Source organism: Ambystoma mexicanum, chromosome 12 (assembly GCF_040938575.1).
Source record: "Ambystoma mexicanum isolate Mex_15411 chromosome 12, UKY_AmexF1_1, whole genome shotgun sequence".
In the NCBI taxonomy this organism is placed as follows: Eukaryota; Metazoa; Chordata; class Amphibia; order Caudata; family Ambystomatidae; genus Ambystoma; species Ambystoma mexicanum.
The window spans coordinates 1,014,276,928-1,014,297,143 of NC_090936.1; the positions used below are offsets into that span (position 1 = coordinate 1,014,276,928).

General features: G+C 44.0%; 1 protein-coding gene across 1 annotated transcript in view; it reads left to right on the forward strand.

Moving 5' to 3' along the window:
* The window catches only part of RBM28 (RNA binding motif protein 28), a 728,250-nt gene that overhangs the window by 612,966 nt on the left and 95,068 nt on the right, over positions 1–20,216 (forward strand). Inside the window, exon 17 of the mRNA XM_069629558.1 lies at positions 15,695–16,182. Coding sequence (XP_069485659.1) covers positions 15,695–16,182 — 488 coding nt within the window. The remainder of the gene's footprint in view (positions 1–15,694; positions 16,183–20,216) is intronic.

The window sequence follows — 20,216 nt, forward strand, 5'->3', positions numbered from 1 at the left end:
AGACTATGGAGACGGTTGCCTCCTTTGTAACATTCATGGAGTCCTACCCTGTTAGACAGAAGACATTCCGTTTAGAAGAAAGGGGACCTTTACCTAAATCTCCTAAATTACACACTTCTCAAACACCTACTTATAGCATCATTGATGTAACAGACCAGTCACAACATGACATATTTCCTCAGGATCTTCATCATGATGATCAAGGGGATAATCCTAATCAAGGAGATGACCACCAAGGGACATGGTATCATGATCCTAGAGATCCTACCTACTATGACTCCGACAGTTCAGGACACAGACTTTATGGACGATATTTTAAACAAAAAACACCAGTTCGCTTTTCTATGATATAGCATTTATAACACTCCTATACACAAGTGTTTCAAGGCGCGATACCTTTACTTCAATCCAAGAATTAAACTACCCGTCCCTTACGCATGCAGTTAACCCAAGGGTTAACATTTTTTTTAGACCCGCTCCTACAGACCCACTATATGTTAGGGGCCATGCCAAACCAGATTCCCTAGTAGTTTCCACCACAAGAAGGCGGGCAGGTGTCCGTTTGTCTAGTGCAGAGGCTCTACCTGAAAAATGGTCTAAAACACGTTGGGCCCTGGGAAAAACTTTCCACATACTCTACTCGTATAGCTAACAACACTACGTTACCAGCTAGTTACAACTATGCGCAATGGGATTTACTTCAAAACAACTTGGATGCAGTTCATGAACCACTCAAGTCAGTTATTAAAAATTGTCACAGAGGGCAAACAAGTGGCCCATTACATCCTCAAAAACACCCTAGACGCTGCTGAAACTTTAGGCAGAATTATAGCACATGGTACCTTGCTGAAATGCCATTCCTGGCTTCGCAATTCAGGCTTTAGGCCTAAAACACAGGCCACCCTTATTAAAATTCCTATAGAAGACTCTGTCCTGTTTGGTAAAGTAGTAGATGACGTGTTGGAAACCGTGAAAAACAACATGAGACTTTAAAGACCTTAGCTCAGATCTCTAACAAACCTTGCATTCAACATGGGGTGTTCAATACTAGTTGATCCTTTCATGCCCAGGGTTACTTAAGACCCGCTCAGTCTTGGTATACAGCAGGCTCTTCCTCATGGTATACATCTCAGGGACAGTCTTCCACATTTCAAACCTCACAACAACAAGGTTTTAGACGAGGCAAAGGTCGGGGTAGGTGTGCAGCCACTAGAGGCTCCTCTGCCCCCTCCAGCAAATGTCTCTCATTCAGGTCCCCTCCCATGTTTCCCCAGTAGGGGGTCGTAGTACTCAATTCGCCCATGCACAGGAGGGCATAACATCAGACCAGTGGGCATTATCTACAGTAGTCAAAGGTTATTCTATAGAGTTCCTGGAAACACCTCGCCACCATCCGCCAAGATTAAAAAGAATGTCTCAGGAGCATCACTTCATTCTTCAAGCAGAAATTCAGACACTCTTACAGAAAGGAGCAATAGAGCTGGTTGCACTTTTAGACGTAAACAAGGGTATTTATTCAGTATACTTCCTTGTCCCCAAAAAGTATTTAAGCATGCGCCCTCTGTTAGACCTGCGCCCTGCAAACACGTATGTCAAGCCACAAAAATTCAATATGACATTGCTACAGGAGGTAATTCCACTTCTGAAATATGATTATATGGCAACACTGGACATGAAAGATTCATACTTTCATATTTCAATGTTTCCAGCGCACAGAAAGTACCTAAGGTTCAAGGTAGGGACGACTCACTACCAATTCAAAGTACTTCTCTTCGACATAGCCTCAACGCCAAGAGTATTCACTAAAGTGCTTGCAGTAGTGGCGGCACACCTGCGTAGACAGTCAGTTCCAGTGTACCCCTATCTAGACGACTGCCTAATAACAGGGGACACGCCACAAGCGTGTCAACGGAACACACAAGAAACAATGTTCTTTTCCAATTAGGATTCTCAATCGGTGAGAAATAATCAAGTCTGTTCCAAGTCAGGTAAAACACTCTCTTGGAGCACTAATTCGGACAGAATATGCCCTTGTCTTCCCCTCCAACGAGAGGGTACAGAACATGCTATTTCAGATTCCACAGTATATTGCTGGTCAAATAACCATACGAAAGGGAATGCGCCTTCTCTGAATGATGGCTTCATGCATATTTACCTGTTACCACACGCTCGACTGCGCATGCGTCCTATGCAAGAGTGGCTAGAGAAACAATTGTCGCAGGCCAAGCCGTCTGTGGGATAATCTAGTGGTGGTTTCGCAATCCCTTGTTAAATCTCTGCATTGATGGCCAAAAGAGAACCGTTTAAAGGGAAAATCATTCACCACCCCCACAGTAGAAGCCACTAAAACAGACGCATCACTGTCAGGGTGGGGAGCACATTTTTTCCATCAAACTGCGCACAGGGTGCTGGTGCAGCCTATGTCCAACAAGCATTTCAACCTTTGTGAACTATATGTCATGTTGAAAGCTTTGCAAGCGTTTCAACACCACCTAGCAAACAAAACCTTCGCAGTCCTCACAGACAGCACAACACTGATGTACTACATCAACAAGCGGGTGGGACAAGCTCTCTAAGGCTGTTCAAACTAGCTCAGAAAATCTGGTTTTTGGGCGCTCAAACACACCACCCTCCTCCTGTCACAACATGTTGCAGGGGAGCATACTGCCTGGCAGATGTGCTAAGCAGAGGGGTTCAACTTGCATGGGAATACGAACGGCAGCTGCACTCGGATATCCTAGACAACCTCTTCGCAAACTGGGGTCAACCAGACATAGATCTCTTTGCAACACAAGAGAATGCACAATGCCCAGACTATGCATCCAGTTATCCCCAGACAGGGTCCAAGGGGAACGCACAGTGGGTGAACTGCTCGGGGAAATTTGCATACACTTCCCTCTACCCCTCACCCCCCCACACCTCTTCTCAACAAAATTGTTCACTATGCATCAGGAACAAGTCAAACTTATCCTGATAGCACCAATGTGGGCTCGTCAACGATGGTTCTCACACCTGCTCAAAATGTCTCTTTGCACACCAGTCAAACTGCTGTGCCCTTACAACATGCTGTCCCAGCATCAAGGGGCAACACTCCATCCTTCTTCTCAAAAACTGAACTTGGCATCTTGGCTCCTGAAGTCAGTTTGGACATTTTAACCTGCTGTAAAGATGTATGGACATCTTGAAGAAGGCATGTAAACCCAACGCAAGACACTGCTATTTCAACAAGCGGAAACGATTTGTCATTTGGTGCAAAACACACAATGTCATCCTCATTGACTGCTCACTTTTACATATAGTACCCTATCTGCTTTACCTTTTAGGCTCAGGATTAGTCTTTAATTATCTTAAAGTTCATCTAGCAGCAGTTTCGGCATACACCACCTCTCAGAGTAAGGTGTCTCAGTGTAACGTTCCTATAGTTAAAGCATCTATGTAAGGAGATAAAAGATTATCCTCCCTTCCCCACCCCTATTTCTTATCCAACTCCCGGATGGGACTAAAATGTCATACTTAATAAACTCATGGGCCCTCCCTTTGAGCCAATGCATAAAACCATTCTTAGGCATCTCACTTCAGACTGTGTTTCTTGTAGACATCACTTCAATAAGGAGAGTCGGTGAACTGCAACCTCTCGTAGTTCAAGATCCATATGTGGTTATTCATAAAGACAAAGTGGTTTTACGAACACATCCACACTTTTCTCCTAAATGTATCTCTAAGTTCCATGTCAACCAGTCTATAGAACTTCCAGCTTTCTTCAGAAACCCATCCAATTCAGCAGAGATAAATCGCCATGCATTAGGCGTCAGGAGAGCTGTGATGTACTACCTACCGAACACCACGCTCTAAACTTAGACCTATGCCGACCCACCAGATCGCTTTAGACCACATCCCTTCATATCAGTGAACGTTGAGTATCACAGTGCTATCGGCATTCCGTTCGGCATATAATGCAAGCTTGAGCATGCCACTACCTGCCAACACGGACAATATGCACCGTTGTGCCAACTGTGCCCTACCCTGATTTGAACTGCAACCTGCATGATATACCTCTGTCCATTGCTCCCTTTGCATAATCACATAGCACAGTTGCCCTATAGCAGCATGTTCCTATCATGTCTGCCTGCATATGGTTGACATCTATCATATGACTTGTGATCGCAACTTATTACCAAGAGCAGACTCAACGATTACTGTATTTCATCCTGCTTGGTGTACTAAAGTTCATATCAAGCTTATTGTCTGCTTTAATGTAGGTTACCCTGTTGGCCCGCCCCTGTCTCTATATGCATAGCCTCCTTAGTACATAAGAGGTTTGGCCTACTATTACGGATTCCTCGCATGCCGTGCTGCCGTAGTGAAACCACCTAGTCCCAGAATACCCGCGCCAATCTTTAAAACCAACTGTTTTATGAATATGTCCCAGCCAATAGAAGGATATCAAGTATGCTAGTATGCTCCCCTACTATATGCTTGTCTGTCCTACACCATAACTACATATATTATAAATTGCCTGTAAATTGCCAATCTGGATATACTACCACTGCTGTATTCCTCGCTGTACAAACACTGACTACGAAAATGTGGTGTTCTAACTCATGCTATTTCGGAACACCCTGTATGAGACTGTATCTAGCCATCTATATTGCGAGTGCCGCAGTCCCCTTGCTTCTGCAAGCCATCCCTATGCCTAGATCATCAATACTCGCAGCTAGTGACTACACAACTATGTCCGACCTCTACCCCTTGGACATCACTGTCAAACCGACAGTATTTCTCCTAGCACTCAAAATCTGCCATGATCTCAAACCCACACCCTTTTTACCCCCGTTGAGGCCAAGATGCTCCAATGGCATGTCTAATCTTGCCTCATTTTTCTCAGCTCCTTTGGACAACACTAGGATATGGGAAACTACCCTAAACAGTAGCCTAGGCACCACTGACATGAGTTCACTAACTTTAACCCCGAACATCCCATGCCCAACTCCAGCAAGAAATACGAGACTAGGCTCTAGAATAGGTAGATCTTACTTCCTACCCTCCACTGCTACTCCCATCAACAACCACAGGGCAAGCATTTCAAAGCAACCAGTAAAAAAATTGTAGGTATGCCTCCAAACCTACACGTAAGCCTTCACCCCCAAAACGTCCACCTTTTAATACCAGCACCTCCATTACTGGAGCATTGATCAATGCCAGATCTCTAGTCGCCCATGCAACTGAAATCGCTGACCTGAAAATCGAAAGGAAATTGGACTTCCTAGCAATAACTGAAACCTGGTGACATGCTGTGGCAGGCCCATCCCTCCTCATTGCCACACCAGACAACTACACTACTCTCAGATCTGATAGAGAATCAACCAGAGGGGGGAGGCATTGCCGTCATTGGTAAAGCTTCGCTAAACCTTAGAGCTGTCCACCATGTCTCCACCTCATCCTGTGACCTACTGACTGCTAAATTGCCACTCTCCACATCACAAACCCTAACCATGCACCTTATCTACCGCCCTCCAGGCCCCTTAAGGTAATTTGAAGACGGCATCAACAGTATCATCACAACCAATACTAAACCCTCATCTCAAATCATCCTTCTAGGTAACTTCAATTTGGGATTTAACAACCCAGCTGACCACCCACCTTACTCCTAGCCAATTCCCTGTCTGAACTAGGCCTTACCCAGACAGTTCTCTTGCCCACACACGACAAAGGACGGACCCTGGATTGGCTAGTAGACCTTAACTGTTCAACCAACATAACAGCTATTGCACCACTATCTTGGACAGACCACAGCCTACTAACTTTTACTCTACTAAACTGCACTCTTCCAGCGACGACCAGGGCCATAGCGCCCCCCATATTAACAAGAAACAAGAAATAAATCGCTGTCAATAACCTTAGGCCTTTCCCCGAACCTCTGAAGGCACCCTCATTAACCTCTAAACCTGAGGAACTAGTAGAGCTGTATAATAAGACTCTCAAGTCTGCCATATACTCCATCGCAACCCTAAAAATGTGCACAAGTAAACTGATGGCTCACATGAACACCTGGTTCACCTCCAAGCTTAAAGACTTGAGAAAAGAAAAAAGGAAACATGAAGCCATATGGAAAAATAACCCATCTACCATCAATAAAGAAACCCTCTTAAAAATCACGGCCAACTACAAAGACGAAATCTTCACAGCCAAACGCAACGCTTACAAGGAAGGGATTGGTAAAGCCAGTTCAAGCTCCCACAACCTCTTTATCATACTTGGAGAACTTGAATCAACTACCCCCCAAATTGACCTGTGTGTCAAAGACCAAACCTGGTGTACTAAAATCCAGGAGGCTATGGCCAGTAAAATTACACTGCTCCAAAAGAAAATTGCAGACGAAAAACTCACCCTGCCTCTGCAAGACAACTCCCAAAAAAATCACCCCAACATCCCCACCTCCACTCAATGATTCAAATCCACTCCAGTATCACCCCAAGAAGTGCAGAAAATCATAGCCTCCCTGAAACCAACAAATTGCCAAGGAGACTCCTGCCCAGCCACCGTTATTAAGGAAGCAGCAAGCATCCTCGCTCCCTTTATCACATCACTCATTAATGCCTCCTTCCACACCTGCATTGTGCCAACCAACCGGAAGAACTCATTGCTAAACAAAAAAAGAAAAAACCCTTGACCCAAATATACCCACTAACTTCAGACCTATCATTACTGCCCTTTTCCTGCTGAAGATTATAGACAAAGCTGCCTATAATCAAATACAAAACTTCTTGGCGTCTAACAAACTATTAGGTCTCCGTCAATCAGGCTTCCGGCCACGTGTCACTGAAACAGCCTTGATTGACCTAAAAATGCAAATAGACGACCTTAAATATAAAGGAAAATCAGCCCTCCTGCCTCACCTGGATTTATCAGCTGGCTTTGACCTGGTTGACCATAAGATCTTATGCAGCCACCTCTCCACTATATCGCACTTCTCACCAGAAGCCACAGCATGGATCAAAAACATTTCTCAGTAACCGGTCGATGAGAGAGTTCTCGGCTTCAGCGGCTGCAAACCTGATCCATATTACATGCAGAGTCCCACAAGGATTGTGTGTATCACCCACCATGTACAACGCCTTTACCAAGCCACTGTTTGATGACCTGGATCACATGGGTGCCACCTATACGAACAATGCGGATGACACCCAGATCCTTATTCCCTTGACAGGTGACTATGTCAAGGACCTAGCCCTGATTAACAGAATCTATCTCATCATTCAGGGATGGATGCCCACACATGGTCTCTGCCTGAACGATGAAAAAACAGAACTCCTCCTTCTAGCCACTTCCATTAGCATCTCCAAACTAGGTGAACAATATTGATCGTTTAATATAGATGGTAACATCATAAAAGTCGCCAGTGAAGTAAAAACTTTGGGTTTTTACCTAGATTCCTCCCTAAAATTGAGAAGACAGGTCAGCGCTACAGCTTCTGCAAGTATATACACCTGCAAGCTCATTCAAGCATGCAAACTCATCCTTTCCACCAAAAGTTGCATCACTCTGGCTAGAGCCCTAATATTATCAAAAATTGACTACTGCAACTGAATGTATCTCGGGGCCAACAAATACATCACGAGGAAACTGCAGATCCTGCTGAATAACACTCTTAGGACAACCCTGAGCATTCCTCGTAAACAACATATCTCCTCCATAAGAAGAGACCACAACTGGCTCTCCATTAAAGATAAAAATAAACTAAAATCTGCATCCCTCACATACAAATGCCTCAATAAATCAGCCCCACAATATCTCTCCTACTTGCAAGTTCCCAGATACAAACTCAAAAAAGTAGGAGGTAACAGCTTCCCTTTCCTGGCCGCTCAACTTTGTAACTCTCTCCCTTCCAACTTCAGAACTAATCAATCCCCCTCTAGCTTCAGAAAAATGTGAAGAATTGGCTTATCCTCAACAATGACCCTTATTAGTGCAGTGACCCTGCCTTGTACATATGTAATATTCTCTGTTCCCATTGTATATATTTGTTACTCCCTCCATACTGCCTTGCTTCTTGTAACTGTGAATAATTTTGAAATTGTTCTTGCACACATTGTATAAAATGTGTTGCACCTGTATTACTACTTGTGTAACTAAGTAGCTGCATAATCTTGTACTGCACCCAGTTACCTGTGGGTGAGGCGCGCATTATAAATAAATAAACCTAGACAAGACCAAACCATTTAGGAAAACAGATCTGTTCTTTTTTCCATAGCTGCAGGAAGAGAAGGGATCCGGTCTCTAAATCAGCTATTTCAAGATGGATTCTCATATGCATCAATTATGTTATTCTCTATCCAAGAGAGCCTTACCTTTCACACCGAGAGCACACTCAACTAGAGGCACATGGTCTGCCCTAGCTTTCATTGCAAATGTACATTTAGATGCTATTTGCAAAGCAGCTACTTCGAGTTCAATTCACACCTTCAACCAACAACACTACTGTTTGTATATACATTCAAGAGGAGACTCCCAGGTGGGACAAGCAGTGTTAAGACCTCTTTTTGCCCCTCTACCTTCAAACAGCCCACCACCTTCTCCAGGTACTGCTTGCTAATCTATGCAAAGCATGTGATTCTAAGCAGATCTGCAAGCCTTAGAAGACGCACATTGCATAGTTTAATCATACTTCTCATGCTTGTATCTGCTTAGGTTCACATGCACCCAACCTTTGTCCGCTCTTGGATTTTCAGGTACATAGATGACTTGCACATGTCTTTACTTCCTCTACTCACGCAAACACTTCATGCTCCCTCATATCGGAAACCAAACAATATGAGGTACCTCGATGCATGAAGGACCATTGGTCCAGCACAACTCAAACTAGAGATGGTATTACTAACAGGCCCAGTTGACGTCACTTTTTTTCGAGTTTTGAAAACGAGTCCTACATTACTCTGCACTTACCATTAGATGTCGGCCTATACAAAGCATGTGAATCTAAGCAGATAAAAGCATCAGCAATATAATTGTTATGTATGTCATATACATTCACCCTTGAGAAGAAGGATAAGCATATTATTCAAAACCAGCGCACTACAAATAAGTGCTTTGAAGCATTACACACAGTAGGATCACTATAAAGCAACACTAAAACAGTTCCCTAACACTCAGTGTTAGGCAGAATCATATTCAGTACCCTTGGGGATCACTGCATGCCATTAAGACTACAATTGTCAGTACAATTTCACCTTTGTTACAAGCCTGTACTACACAGTAATGTGGTAGCAGTTTCTGAGCAGCCAGACTTATCTCAAGAGTAAAGTGAGCAGTAGAACAAGTTGCAAAAAGGACCAACAAATACAGTGATTCAAACATACACTTACCAAAAGTTAGATGTTAGTTTAGGGAAGGCCAAGCCTTTGAAGTCGGGAAAGTTTCACAAACTTTCACCATGGCCGAAAAGATTTCTGGACCGCGTTTGACAGTACCTTTTTAAAGTGAAGAAGAGCTGTAGCTGAGGCAGTTGTTCCTGGTAGTTCATGCAGATCTCGCTGTTCCTGAGCTTTAGTCTTGGGCACAAGAAGGAGGATGTTGGGAGGTTCCAGCAGTGCCCAGGGAAGAGGCCACGAGCTTGGCAAAACGTTGGTTTAAGGTGTGAGTGCCTTAAAGACCATAAACTGGTATCCTTCCCACTGGCTATCCGGTTTTCCACAGCACTCTGCAGAAAATTCGACCAGGAGGGGACGGTGTCTGGTTGGCTTGCGAGTTGGTTGTTCCCACCAAACTCAAGGGAAGAAGTTAACTTTGAAGGGATTCTCTGTCAATGGAGTTTCAGGCAATTCGGACCTGCAGCAGGGCTTAACCGGTCGTCCAGCTGTTGCAGCAGTCGTCTTCCTTCAGCTCATCTTCGGTTCTTTCGTTCCAGTGGTCGGCTCTGCTTTCCAAGTCCCAGAGACCTGCTTTTAAACAGTTTTCCCCCATTCCTTCCAGCCTGGCTGTCACTCACACAGCAGGATGGCTGTCCTTGCGGACAGCCAGCCGGCCAATCACGCCAGAGTGCATTCAGGTCTCCTAGGAGACTAAGCACAGGGAGTTTCGGGCACCTCCCTCAGATCCTGTCCACCCCAGACACTCAGGCGCCAGAGAAGGGCTTCAGCACTGAAGCCCACCAAAGGCCAATGAACAAAGAGACCAACCCTGGTTTGGCGCGCAGAGACAAACACAAGGAGGACCTTTCCAAAAAGAAATGGCAAAAAAAGAGAACCGGAGTCTGTTTTTACAGATAGGTCTTGGGCGCCATATGAAAAAACATGGCTGACCCGATTTTTAGCTACCATTGTTCGCGGTCGGAAAAATCATGGTAGTTTGATCTAAACCACTGCCACCAGCCATTTGACTGTTACATGAGTGTTTTGACTCAGGGGATGCTGGGCACCCCTCCAGCACTCTATAGGAAGATAGTGTGTGCTGGGTCTGTACATTTGAAGAGACTAGTAAAGTCAATTTAACTTTACATGCTCTGGGAGACGGTAGTAATTCCCAGAGAAGGTATTTAAACCTTGGGAAGTCTGAAAGACATCCCTGTGCCACTGCACTAAATAGATGATGCCTATGGAGTTGTTTTTTACTCCATAACCAAATTATATATGTACTGTAAATATGGTAACATGACTTGTATTGTATCAGCTATTTGTATCCTCTGTATGTAACCTAAGCTTAAGTAATCTTGTACCTGCTGCGCCCGGCTACCCCTGGGTTTGGAGCGCATTATCAAATAATAAACATAAACAAAGAACAGAAAAGTAAAACACACATCAAAATACATGGAAGAGTGGGAAAAAAGGCTCACACTCTTCGCAGGTAAAAATCAAATCCTAGAAATCCAGCAAAGTTGCTGGGGGTCTCAAAAGGTAAGGGAAATTAGCACATTCTTGAGAATTCTTCTCAACACTCAGTAAGTACAACTTTAAGATGGATTGAGGCATTGTGCCCTAAGGTCATCAGTTCCAAAGTTATACTTTTCAGGGGAGTTTACTATGTGATTGGACGATACTATTGGTTGCAACCCAGATTTCCAAATAGCTCAGGAAAGTTCAGTTAAGTAAATCACTCAATTCTACTACACTTGGATAGGCCTAGGAGAGTATCATTAATCAGACCTTTATTGATCTAGGTCAGGAAGGAGAGAGATGGGGACATGGAGGGTGGGGGGGGAGGGGAGATAGCAACTGTGTTAATTTACCACCCACTCCGATTTTTCTCCAGGTATCACTGCTGACATTTGGAATCGGTTGGGGACACGTGTTAGGCAAAGTTTGTTTGCAGTACCCTATGGGAACACTACAAGCAACTCTTACTACATGTATAGGAAACTCAACCTTTGGTATAAGCTTGTACTACATAGTTTTGGTAGCGTGTTGAGCAGCCAGGCCTATCTCACGCGGGGTCAATGTGAGCTGTAGTGGAGTTGCACATAGATTTACAGTTACAAGTATTCAAATAAACTCTTACACTGAAGGTTTCTTGAATAAACGATTATTAATTTATGTATCAGTCAGAATAAGCCTTCTTCAGAAGGGAGCAATATAACAGTAACGCTCAAATACACTTCATGAAATACACACTCTTAATATCTCTAAATCAGTAGATACACTTTTTGGATGGCCCACAGACATTACCTACACCCTCAGGTGACTTCAATTGCTAGGGTGCTGGGGACATTAATATATCACTGTTGCATTTAGAATCATAAAGGAATAGGTCAAAGGAAAAGATTATTTAGAACAAACAAGAGACCACACATATTCTTAAGCAGGCAATTGCTTTCAGATCCCCCAATAAGTCATTCAGTGGAAGAGGCTAAGCCAATGTCAATAGGCAATAGTCTGTGAGCTGAAGCACTTCTTTGTAGGTAAGTAGAAAGTCTTTGCACAATGTTTTAGAAGTCTTTGAAGAAAAGAAGAATCAACTATAGGGCCACAAGCTGATTAGACTTGTGAGCAGTAGAAGACGCAAGCAACTCTACAGTAAGAGGTAAATTCTCTCAGACTTTGTACACTACCTTTAAAATGAAGAAAGGATGCAGCAGATGGCTCTTGTTCCTGTGCAGCTCTTCAAATCTCACTGTTCCTGGGCCTCAGTTGTGGGGACAAGAGGGAGGACGTCAGGGGATTCCTGCACTGCACTGGGATGGTCAAAACTTGCAACCAGCAAACTCCATTTTCAGTGGCTGTTCAGTGTTTCAGCTCCTCGCGTCTACCGCAAATAGCAACACTGTGGTTCCTGGCTGTCGAGATGGACTTTCCTTGCTTTTGGGGTCCCGCACTCTGTTGCGGGGGCTCAGGCTCGGACAGTCCTGCTTCCTAGGAGTCCGCAGGATCTTCCTGGAGCTCTAGATCAGCTTAAAAGCAACGCACACAATCTGGTGTTCCTCTCCCTGGCTATATGGTTTCCAGCAGCAACTCTGAAACTTCAACCAGCTCTGAGATGGATGTCCATGTGGCTTACTTTGGAGTTGGTTGGTCCCACCAACCCAAAGGGAGAAGTCGTCCTTGCAGGAGCATCTCTGTTGATGCGAACTTGGCATTTCGGTATTGCAGCAGAGCTTCACCGGGCAAACCAACGGTCCAGGATTTGCAGCAGGCGTCCTCTTCAAGTTTTTCTTCGGTTCCTTCGTCCAGTGGTTGGCTCTGCCTTCCAAGCCAAAAGCCTCGCCTTTTATTCAATTCTCTCCCATTCATTCCAGCCTAGCTGTCGATCACCCAGCAGGGTGGCTGTCCTTGCCGGATAGTCAGCAGGCCAATCACCACAGAGTGCATTTGGGTCTCTTTCGGGCACCTCTCTCACTTCCTGCCTACCCCAGACACCGTGGAGCCAGAGGCGGGCTTCACTCGTTAATCAGGTCAAAGGCAAAGCAAACAATGGGACCAAAGCTGGTTTGACGCACAAAGTAAATCTCAAGAAGGACCTTTCCTCAATGAAATGGTGAAAAAAGAAGACTAGGGGCATTTTGACAAAAATGGCACCCTTGGGTGCTTTACTGCAGGTGCGAATGCAGCCCACGGTAAATGCACACCATAGTAGTTAAAACGAAACCACTGCCTCCAGCCATTCAGTGAGAAAAGAGTAAGATACAAAATGTTACATGAGAAGCTAGACAAAGGGGATACTAGGTAACCCCTCCAGAACCCTATTAAGATAGTGTGTGCTGGGTCTAGAAAGTTACAAATGTAAGTAAAGTCAGTTTCACTTTACTGCTCTTGGAAACAGTAGTTTATCCCAGACAAGGTATTTAAACCTTTGGGAAATCTGAAAGACTTCCCTGTGCCACTGCACTGAAGGTGCTGTGTGAAGCAATGTAAATATTATGCCTATGGAGTTTGTCAGACTCCACAACCAAAAGAAACAGTGTATAAAATCACATAAAAATACATGAGAGCGGGGAAAAAAAGGGTCTCGCTCTCTCCAGGTAAAAAAAATCAAGTCCTCAAAATCCAGCAAAGTTGCTGGGGATCTCTAAGGTGGAGGGAATTAGCACATTTCTGAGATTCTCCGTTCTTCTGTTCTTGGTCCAGTCGAAGGTGGCCATGAGGTCTCAGGTGCAGAGGTCTGTTTCAGATGCGGTTTGAGCTTCGATCGATGGCAAGCCATGCTGAATCTCGGCTCCATGCACCTTCCAACTGAACATCCTTGAGACAAAATGAAGAAGACTTTTGCGGAGCATGCGATCTCAAGACACCTCCAGGAAGCAAGGTAGACATTGCAGCGAGGCCTCAGCACGGTCAGGTGACAAAAGCCGATGTTCAATGGAAGAACAAAGGAGCCGGTCATGCACGGCTTCCGTTGATGCAAGAAGGCTGACAATGCAGGAGCAGGCATCTTGTAGTACAAGTTGAAGATCTTCCAAGTACCAAAGGGTGCATTCCTAATGGTGGCTGCTGCAGCGAAGTAGCCCAAGAGAGCACTGATCAGGCCATCGATTGGTCCAGGGATACTTCTGAAAGTTCAAAAAACATGGATCCTCGAGCAGGAGTTGAGACTGGTTGTTCTCAACGGTCCCGGGGTCCATACACCAACAAGGGTCTTCTGTACATCGGGCAGAGCAGCAGGGCTTTAGTGGGACTGGTCAGCTGCAGGGGTCATCAGCAGATGCACCTCTTTGTAGGGATCTTGGCTACAATGAGGATCTATCGATTGACTGAAAGAGTCCTCCTTTTATCCAAGATTTGGACGTAAAGCTTGCCCCCAGGTCCACCAATGGTAAGGATCTGCACGATTCAAACTAGTAGTGGCTATCCAATAATGGATAGCCACTAGGCACAACATCTGCCCAGCAACAGACATTCAGGCACCTGAATGTGGACTGCAACCAGACAGTCCCAGCCCCCACATCTGGGCTCACACAAACACTACCACTCGGTCCTTGAAAGCAGCAACTTTCCTTGCGAAAGGGAATTCCATATAGGGCAATTATGGCCCTGAGATCAGGAAAAAGGCCAAAAACAAATATGGCCAAATAGCAGGCACACATCTCATGGTGCTGCCATCCTAGAGTGCTAGCCACTCTTACTAGCCATTTGCGGTAAATGACAAAGTGCACAAGTAAAAAGATTAAACACGGTTGGAAAATATTGATTACCACCTCGTATCCTATATTGAAATTTTAGCCAAAATGTTGCAAAACAAAGTTATAAGGATACAAAGTTTCCTAACTGCGCTTCACTATAATGTGATGTGTGCAGTTGTAAAAAACAAGAAATCCATAAAGGGAGACCTAGAGCCTCATTACAAGTTTGGTGGTATTTCGGTGGAAAATCTGCTTAAATACCACCAAACGGATTTACTGTTGCCTCCACTTGGTCTGGCAAAATTACTGCCGGATTACAAGTGGTGGTAGATGGTGTTAGTCCCCATTTATTGGAGTACGTAGGACTCCATGGGGATTTCCACAGAATGACTGTCGTTCCATGTGATAATGTCCCTGGAAAAAGGCTGGGTGGCAAAGAATTTGCTGCAATAAGTCTGTGGTTTGTGGTGACATTATCACTGTGAACCTGCGGTGGACACTCCAGCAAGCCCTATTTTTAAATAAAAACGCGAGCAGGGGAAAAACCTACTCCATCTCACTAATACACCATACATAATATCGCCACGCCCTTTTCTCAGCAAATATGTATGGAAACCATTTGTGTGGGGGTAATATTACCAGATACCGTTACTGCGAAGAAAGCAGCAAAAAGAAATTTTTTCTTAACAGTGTATCATTTTCTAAGGCCTGTGGTAATTTGTTTTAACATCTATTACCTCCACTTTGGTTCAGTGGAATAGTACTTACCTAGAACTGTGTGGCGTTTGTCCCAATTTGACACCTAAAGGTGATCATACGTTTGTTTTGTTCCTTGTATTCTAGCTTCATGCATCTGCGTTCTTAAATAAGTTACCATTGTTTACAGTCTTTTGCTTGACAATTTCTTGTGTGTTAACTGTACTTTACATCAAGCTTCTGTTCTCCTTAGTCTCAAACTTAGTTCTCAACCTCGATACCACTGGTTAAACTTTTGTGTTAAAAAATGGCATGCAAAGAAAGGTTCCCTTTTCAGGACTCTGTTCCAGTAGTAGTTTTGAAACACCTCCTTGCAGAGGGCTTCAACACAAGTTTCAAACTATCCTGTGAATCAATTTGGAATTTCATTTTCCCTTTTATTATTTTCTGCAGGAAAAACTGAAGCAGAAACAACAAGCTGGAAATAATGAAAAAGTACCAGGGGTAGCTATGAAAAAAAAAAAACTAAATGCTTCTGCTGGCAAAGCTGGTTTGATGGGACAGGTGGCAGTACCCAAGGAACAGGCAGCAAGTACGAAGGGTAAAGGTGGAGGTCCAAAAAACCAGCCAGTTGGTCCGAAAGGCCAGGAAGGAATTCTAGAGAATCGGGTGCAGCATATAAAGTCGCAAGTGGGTGCAATGAAGGCCAGGGCAGGACCCATGAAGACAGAGGTTCAACCCAAGAAAGGCAGTTCAGGAGAAACAGAGGATCAAACTGTCTCATCTATAGATCAGTCACCTGCATCTGTTCCTGAACCCTTGCAGCACAGGACTTGGTTAGGTTTTCAGACAAAAGAGGAGGTGGAGCATGAGGAGATGTCTGACGGGAAGAAACGGCGAAAGGTTCAAGTTCTCCCTTCCCACAGGGGGCCTAAAATCAGGTATGTTGGCTGAGTCATGAGTTGGGAGGTTTGTTGGGAGAATGTTAAGGGTGTCTGTGGGAAATGGCAGTTTTTTCAGATGCATTTCAGCCATCGGGGATGGAGCCATTACGTTGTATTTACTGTATCAGTATGTATGAGCCTGTTAACTCCCTAATGGTTTATGATTAATATGCATCTTCCCGGATTGATAATTCGTAAGTGAATGTGTTAACCCAAAGACAGCTAAAGATCCCTACCCCTTTGTGCCTTGTTTGTTTGGTATGAGGATGGGCGGAGAAGTGCATAACAGGGATTCAAAAAAGTAAACCAAAAAGTACGTCCAGCCTGGTTGCCTAGATAATCATTCTTTCTCTACAGTTTAAGCCTCTGATCTGTGTGCTTTTTTTGTTAGTGTGGGATAGCTAACTGGAATGTGGTCTACCGCTAAACCTGTATAATGCATTTTCTGAAGGGTTCCCTTTTGTGTGTGGCTACTGTACTTTAATGCAACTCTACTGATAAGTGTTAGGAAGATGTTTCAACAGTGATCTGTGGAGTGATGTGAAACCATCTAGACGAAGGGTAAGAGAGGGTAACCGCAAAGACTAGTTTGAACTCTCTCTATTGGTAGACCTAGCAAAGCAGTCTTGGCTTCCCTCAAGAACGGGCGAGGGGTAAGCTAGCAGATAGGTACAGTTAGTTGCAATAAATACCCCAACAAATGACTGTACACAGGTATACTGAAAAATATACACCTGATTACATATTTTAAGTCACTAGAAGTTAAAATAAGTACTTTGGGTTGGATACAAAACACAATCAAATTGTGTGTGGCTTTAAGTTAATGTTAAGGTAAACCCTATACATTCTAGTGCTGAGCAGTGAGTAGAAAGGGATTCCTAGACCTACGCTATGTGCATAGTCTTAATCGGGAACCACCAAAGCCAGTACTTGAAGAGTTGCAGTATTACCCTCAACCTCCAGTACACAGTAAAACAGATAACCCACAAATACATCATATATAATTGTAGTACCTAGAAGGGAGAACAGGATTTAAACAATGTATTCAATGCCACCAAAAGTTAAATACAAACTGGACTGCTAAAACCATGCCTAAATACAGGAGGAAACAAAATACTGTATCCGAATACATTTCTACTGACGGAAGTGCAGGAAATTATTACCGTAAATTCCCTAATGAAGTACAGGTAACTGCTAATTGTTGGGCAGAATTTCAGGCAGTACCCTCTGGGAACACCACACACAATTAGGACTACAGGTGTAAGCAAAAACCAACCTTTGGTATAAGTCTGTACCACACACTTTTGGTAGCAAGCTGAGCAGCCAGGCTTATCTCAAGAGGGAATGTGAGCAGTAAAAGTATCACAATCACAGTGGTTCAAGTAGACACTTGCACTCAAGGTTTCTTGGTAAAAATACTAAAATATTTATTTATTTATTTTTTATTTGTTTAATTGTATAAAACAATTTTTACAAAATTGGAGAGGGGAAAGGAAGAAGAAAATAGAAATAGAGCGATCCCCACATTAACTGATCCAGATTCCCTACAAAGACGTTTTGTCCAGAGCCCCAAGCATCTCAAAGTTCCCCGAAAGGCTCTGTCAGGTCAATTCTTTTTCGAATCTAGTTCAAATTCAAAATTCAAAATCCAAAATCAGTCAGAGTCAGCGACCCCCCCGGAGAAGTTAGTGTGAGGACGCCCAACTGATGATCCTACACACATAACTACCGTCAGGTAAGCAGTTTAATCTCTCGGAAAAAGCCCACCACCGCAATCACCCAAGTGGTCTTCACCCCACTAAGAAGCCGACACCACCATTCCTCTTCATCATAGACATGTACATTTTTTTAAACAAGTGCCCCAGATGTCTCAGGCGAGGACCCGTGACTCCTAAACAGTTTAGCAGGAGATGTCTTATGCTTTCTGCCATCTCTAGCTTCCTGCAGAATCTGCAAACTTCATCCGATACCAAGTTTCTTCGGAATAGGACTTCCCTTGTGTGAAGGATGTTCAGACGGATTCTTAAGAAGTTCACCCTGAAAATGGGATCCGGCCCTTTTAACAAGTAAGGCTTAAGTTCGTTCACTTTAGTCAGTTGTGGAGGTAAATCTGTGAACAATTTAGAAGCGGCTGCTTTTTCCAAAGTATCAATCCAATCTTGTTGTAATAGACGCAGTTTGAACTTAGAAGGGTTGTGTATTAATTCGTCTTTACAGCTTCCAACGCCCTCTAGGATTGAGTCGATCTTTGCCGCCCATTTTGTTAACGTTTTGCATGTTCCCGACTGAATTTCTTGCTGAATTTCTTGCATAATCAGTGGGGAGCTTGGGAGTAGAGACTTTCGAAATAGCATAACTTCGTTGCGGGTCACAATGGAGGTCAAGGATTGTAAAGAAAGTTCCCTTCTTAATAACACAATTGGTAGCGAGTCAGGAAGATTAAGAACCTTTCTCGAATAGAATCCTTCCAGTTTAGACCAGAAGGATGTTGGTAGGTTTGGTAAAGCTTCTACCCCATAAGTGAGCGTTAGAATTACTTTGGACTTATAGAAAGTCACCACTGGCGCCATGGTGAATTTTCCAAATTTTTTCAATATTGCCCGAGATTGTGAAACGAGCAGTCTCGCTTTGGACATGATGTTCTCCTGCATCGCTGTTTCCTTACTATTCTTGTTGATGATGAACGCCCAGGTATTTGAAGCTGTCCACCAGTTCGATTTTAGTGTTGTTTACCACCCATGTGAATTTCTCCAACTTCCTTTCCTTTCCACCCAAAATCATGATCTTAGTCTTTTCCAAATTCATCAAAAGATTGTTTTCCTTCAAATAGGAGTCGAGGTTATTTATCTGCCTCTGGAGGCCGATCGGGGTTACGTCAAGGAGTATTATGTCGTCCGCTTATAGTAGGCGTGAGATTTTGCTTGATCCCAGTGTAGGAGGGAACATCCGGACTCTGGCTTCATACTCTTTGAAGTCGGCCATGTATGCGTTGTACAGGGCGGGGGCTAAGGGGCATCCCTGCTTTACCCCTCTTACCGTTTTCATCCAGGAAGATAAGAGGCCTTGGTTGTTCAACCGGACACATATTGTGGTGTCCGTATACAAGGCCTTTATGGGCTCCAGTATCCTTGGGGGACAGGCGTGAAGTTGTAGTTTTGCCCAAAGACGTTGCCTGTCTACCCGATCGAATGCCTGCACCAGGTCAATAAATGCCATGTAGATCTTCGGACTGCCCTCGAACACTTTAGCTTTAAGTATGCTCACCGCCAAGATGTTAACCGTAATTCCGACGTTTTTCACGAAACCCGCCTGGAAGGGATCCGACAGGCCGGTCACGGAGATCCAATTGCTAAAATTATCCAGGACTAAGGCACCGAAACGTTTTCCTATGGAATCGAGTAACGCGATTGGGCGGTAATGTGCAGGATTATCTTTAGCTCCCTTTTTAAAAATGGGAACCAGGATCGCTTTTTTCCATGATGCAGGAATGGTCGAGAGTCTTACACAGTTTGAAAATACCTCCTTGATGAAGGGTGCCCAGAATTCCAATTTGTCTTTTATGTCAAAATTGGTAATTCCATCCGGGGCTGCCGCTCTGGAACCATTAAGATGTGTTAATTTACTTTTGATTGTGAACAGGTCCAGAGGGATTTCCCATTGTTCCCCAAAACTAAAGGCTTCGCTCTCTTTATCCTTATCCGGAATTCCGTAAAGATTTTCAAAGTGAGATATCCATGTCTTTTCACCAATCGAGTTTTGCAGTGCCTGATTCACTAAATTAGAATTGCCCTTGATTAGTGACCAGAAATCGCGTGCCCACTGATAGCGTGCAGCATGTTTTCCGCGTCTGCCTGGATCCTATTTGCTTTTGTTGACTTCAGCCAAGCTTTATAAGTTTTTACTGCCATAGTAGCTTCTGCCTTCTTGCTTAAGGACATTGATTTTGCGGCCTCCCGTTGCAATTTTCTGACCCCCTTTCTTCGGGCTTCTAGCTGTTCATTATATGTATGGAGTGGAACCTTATTTCCCTG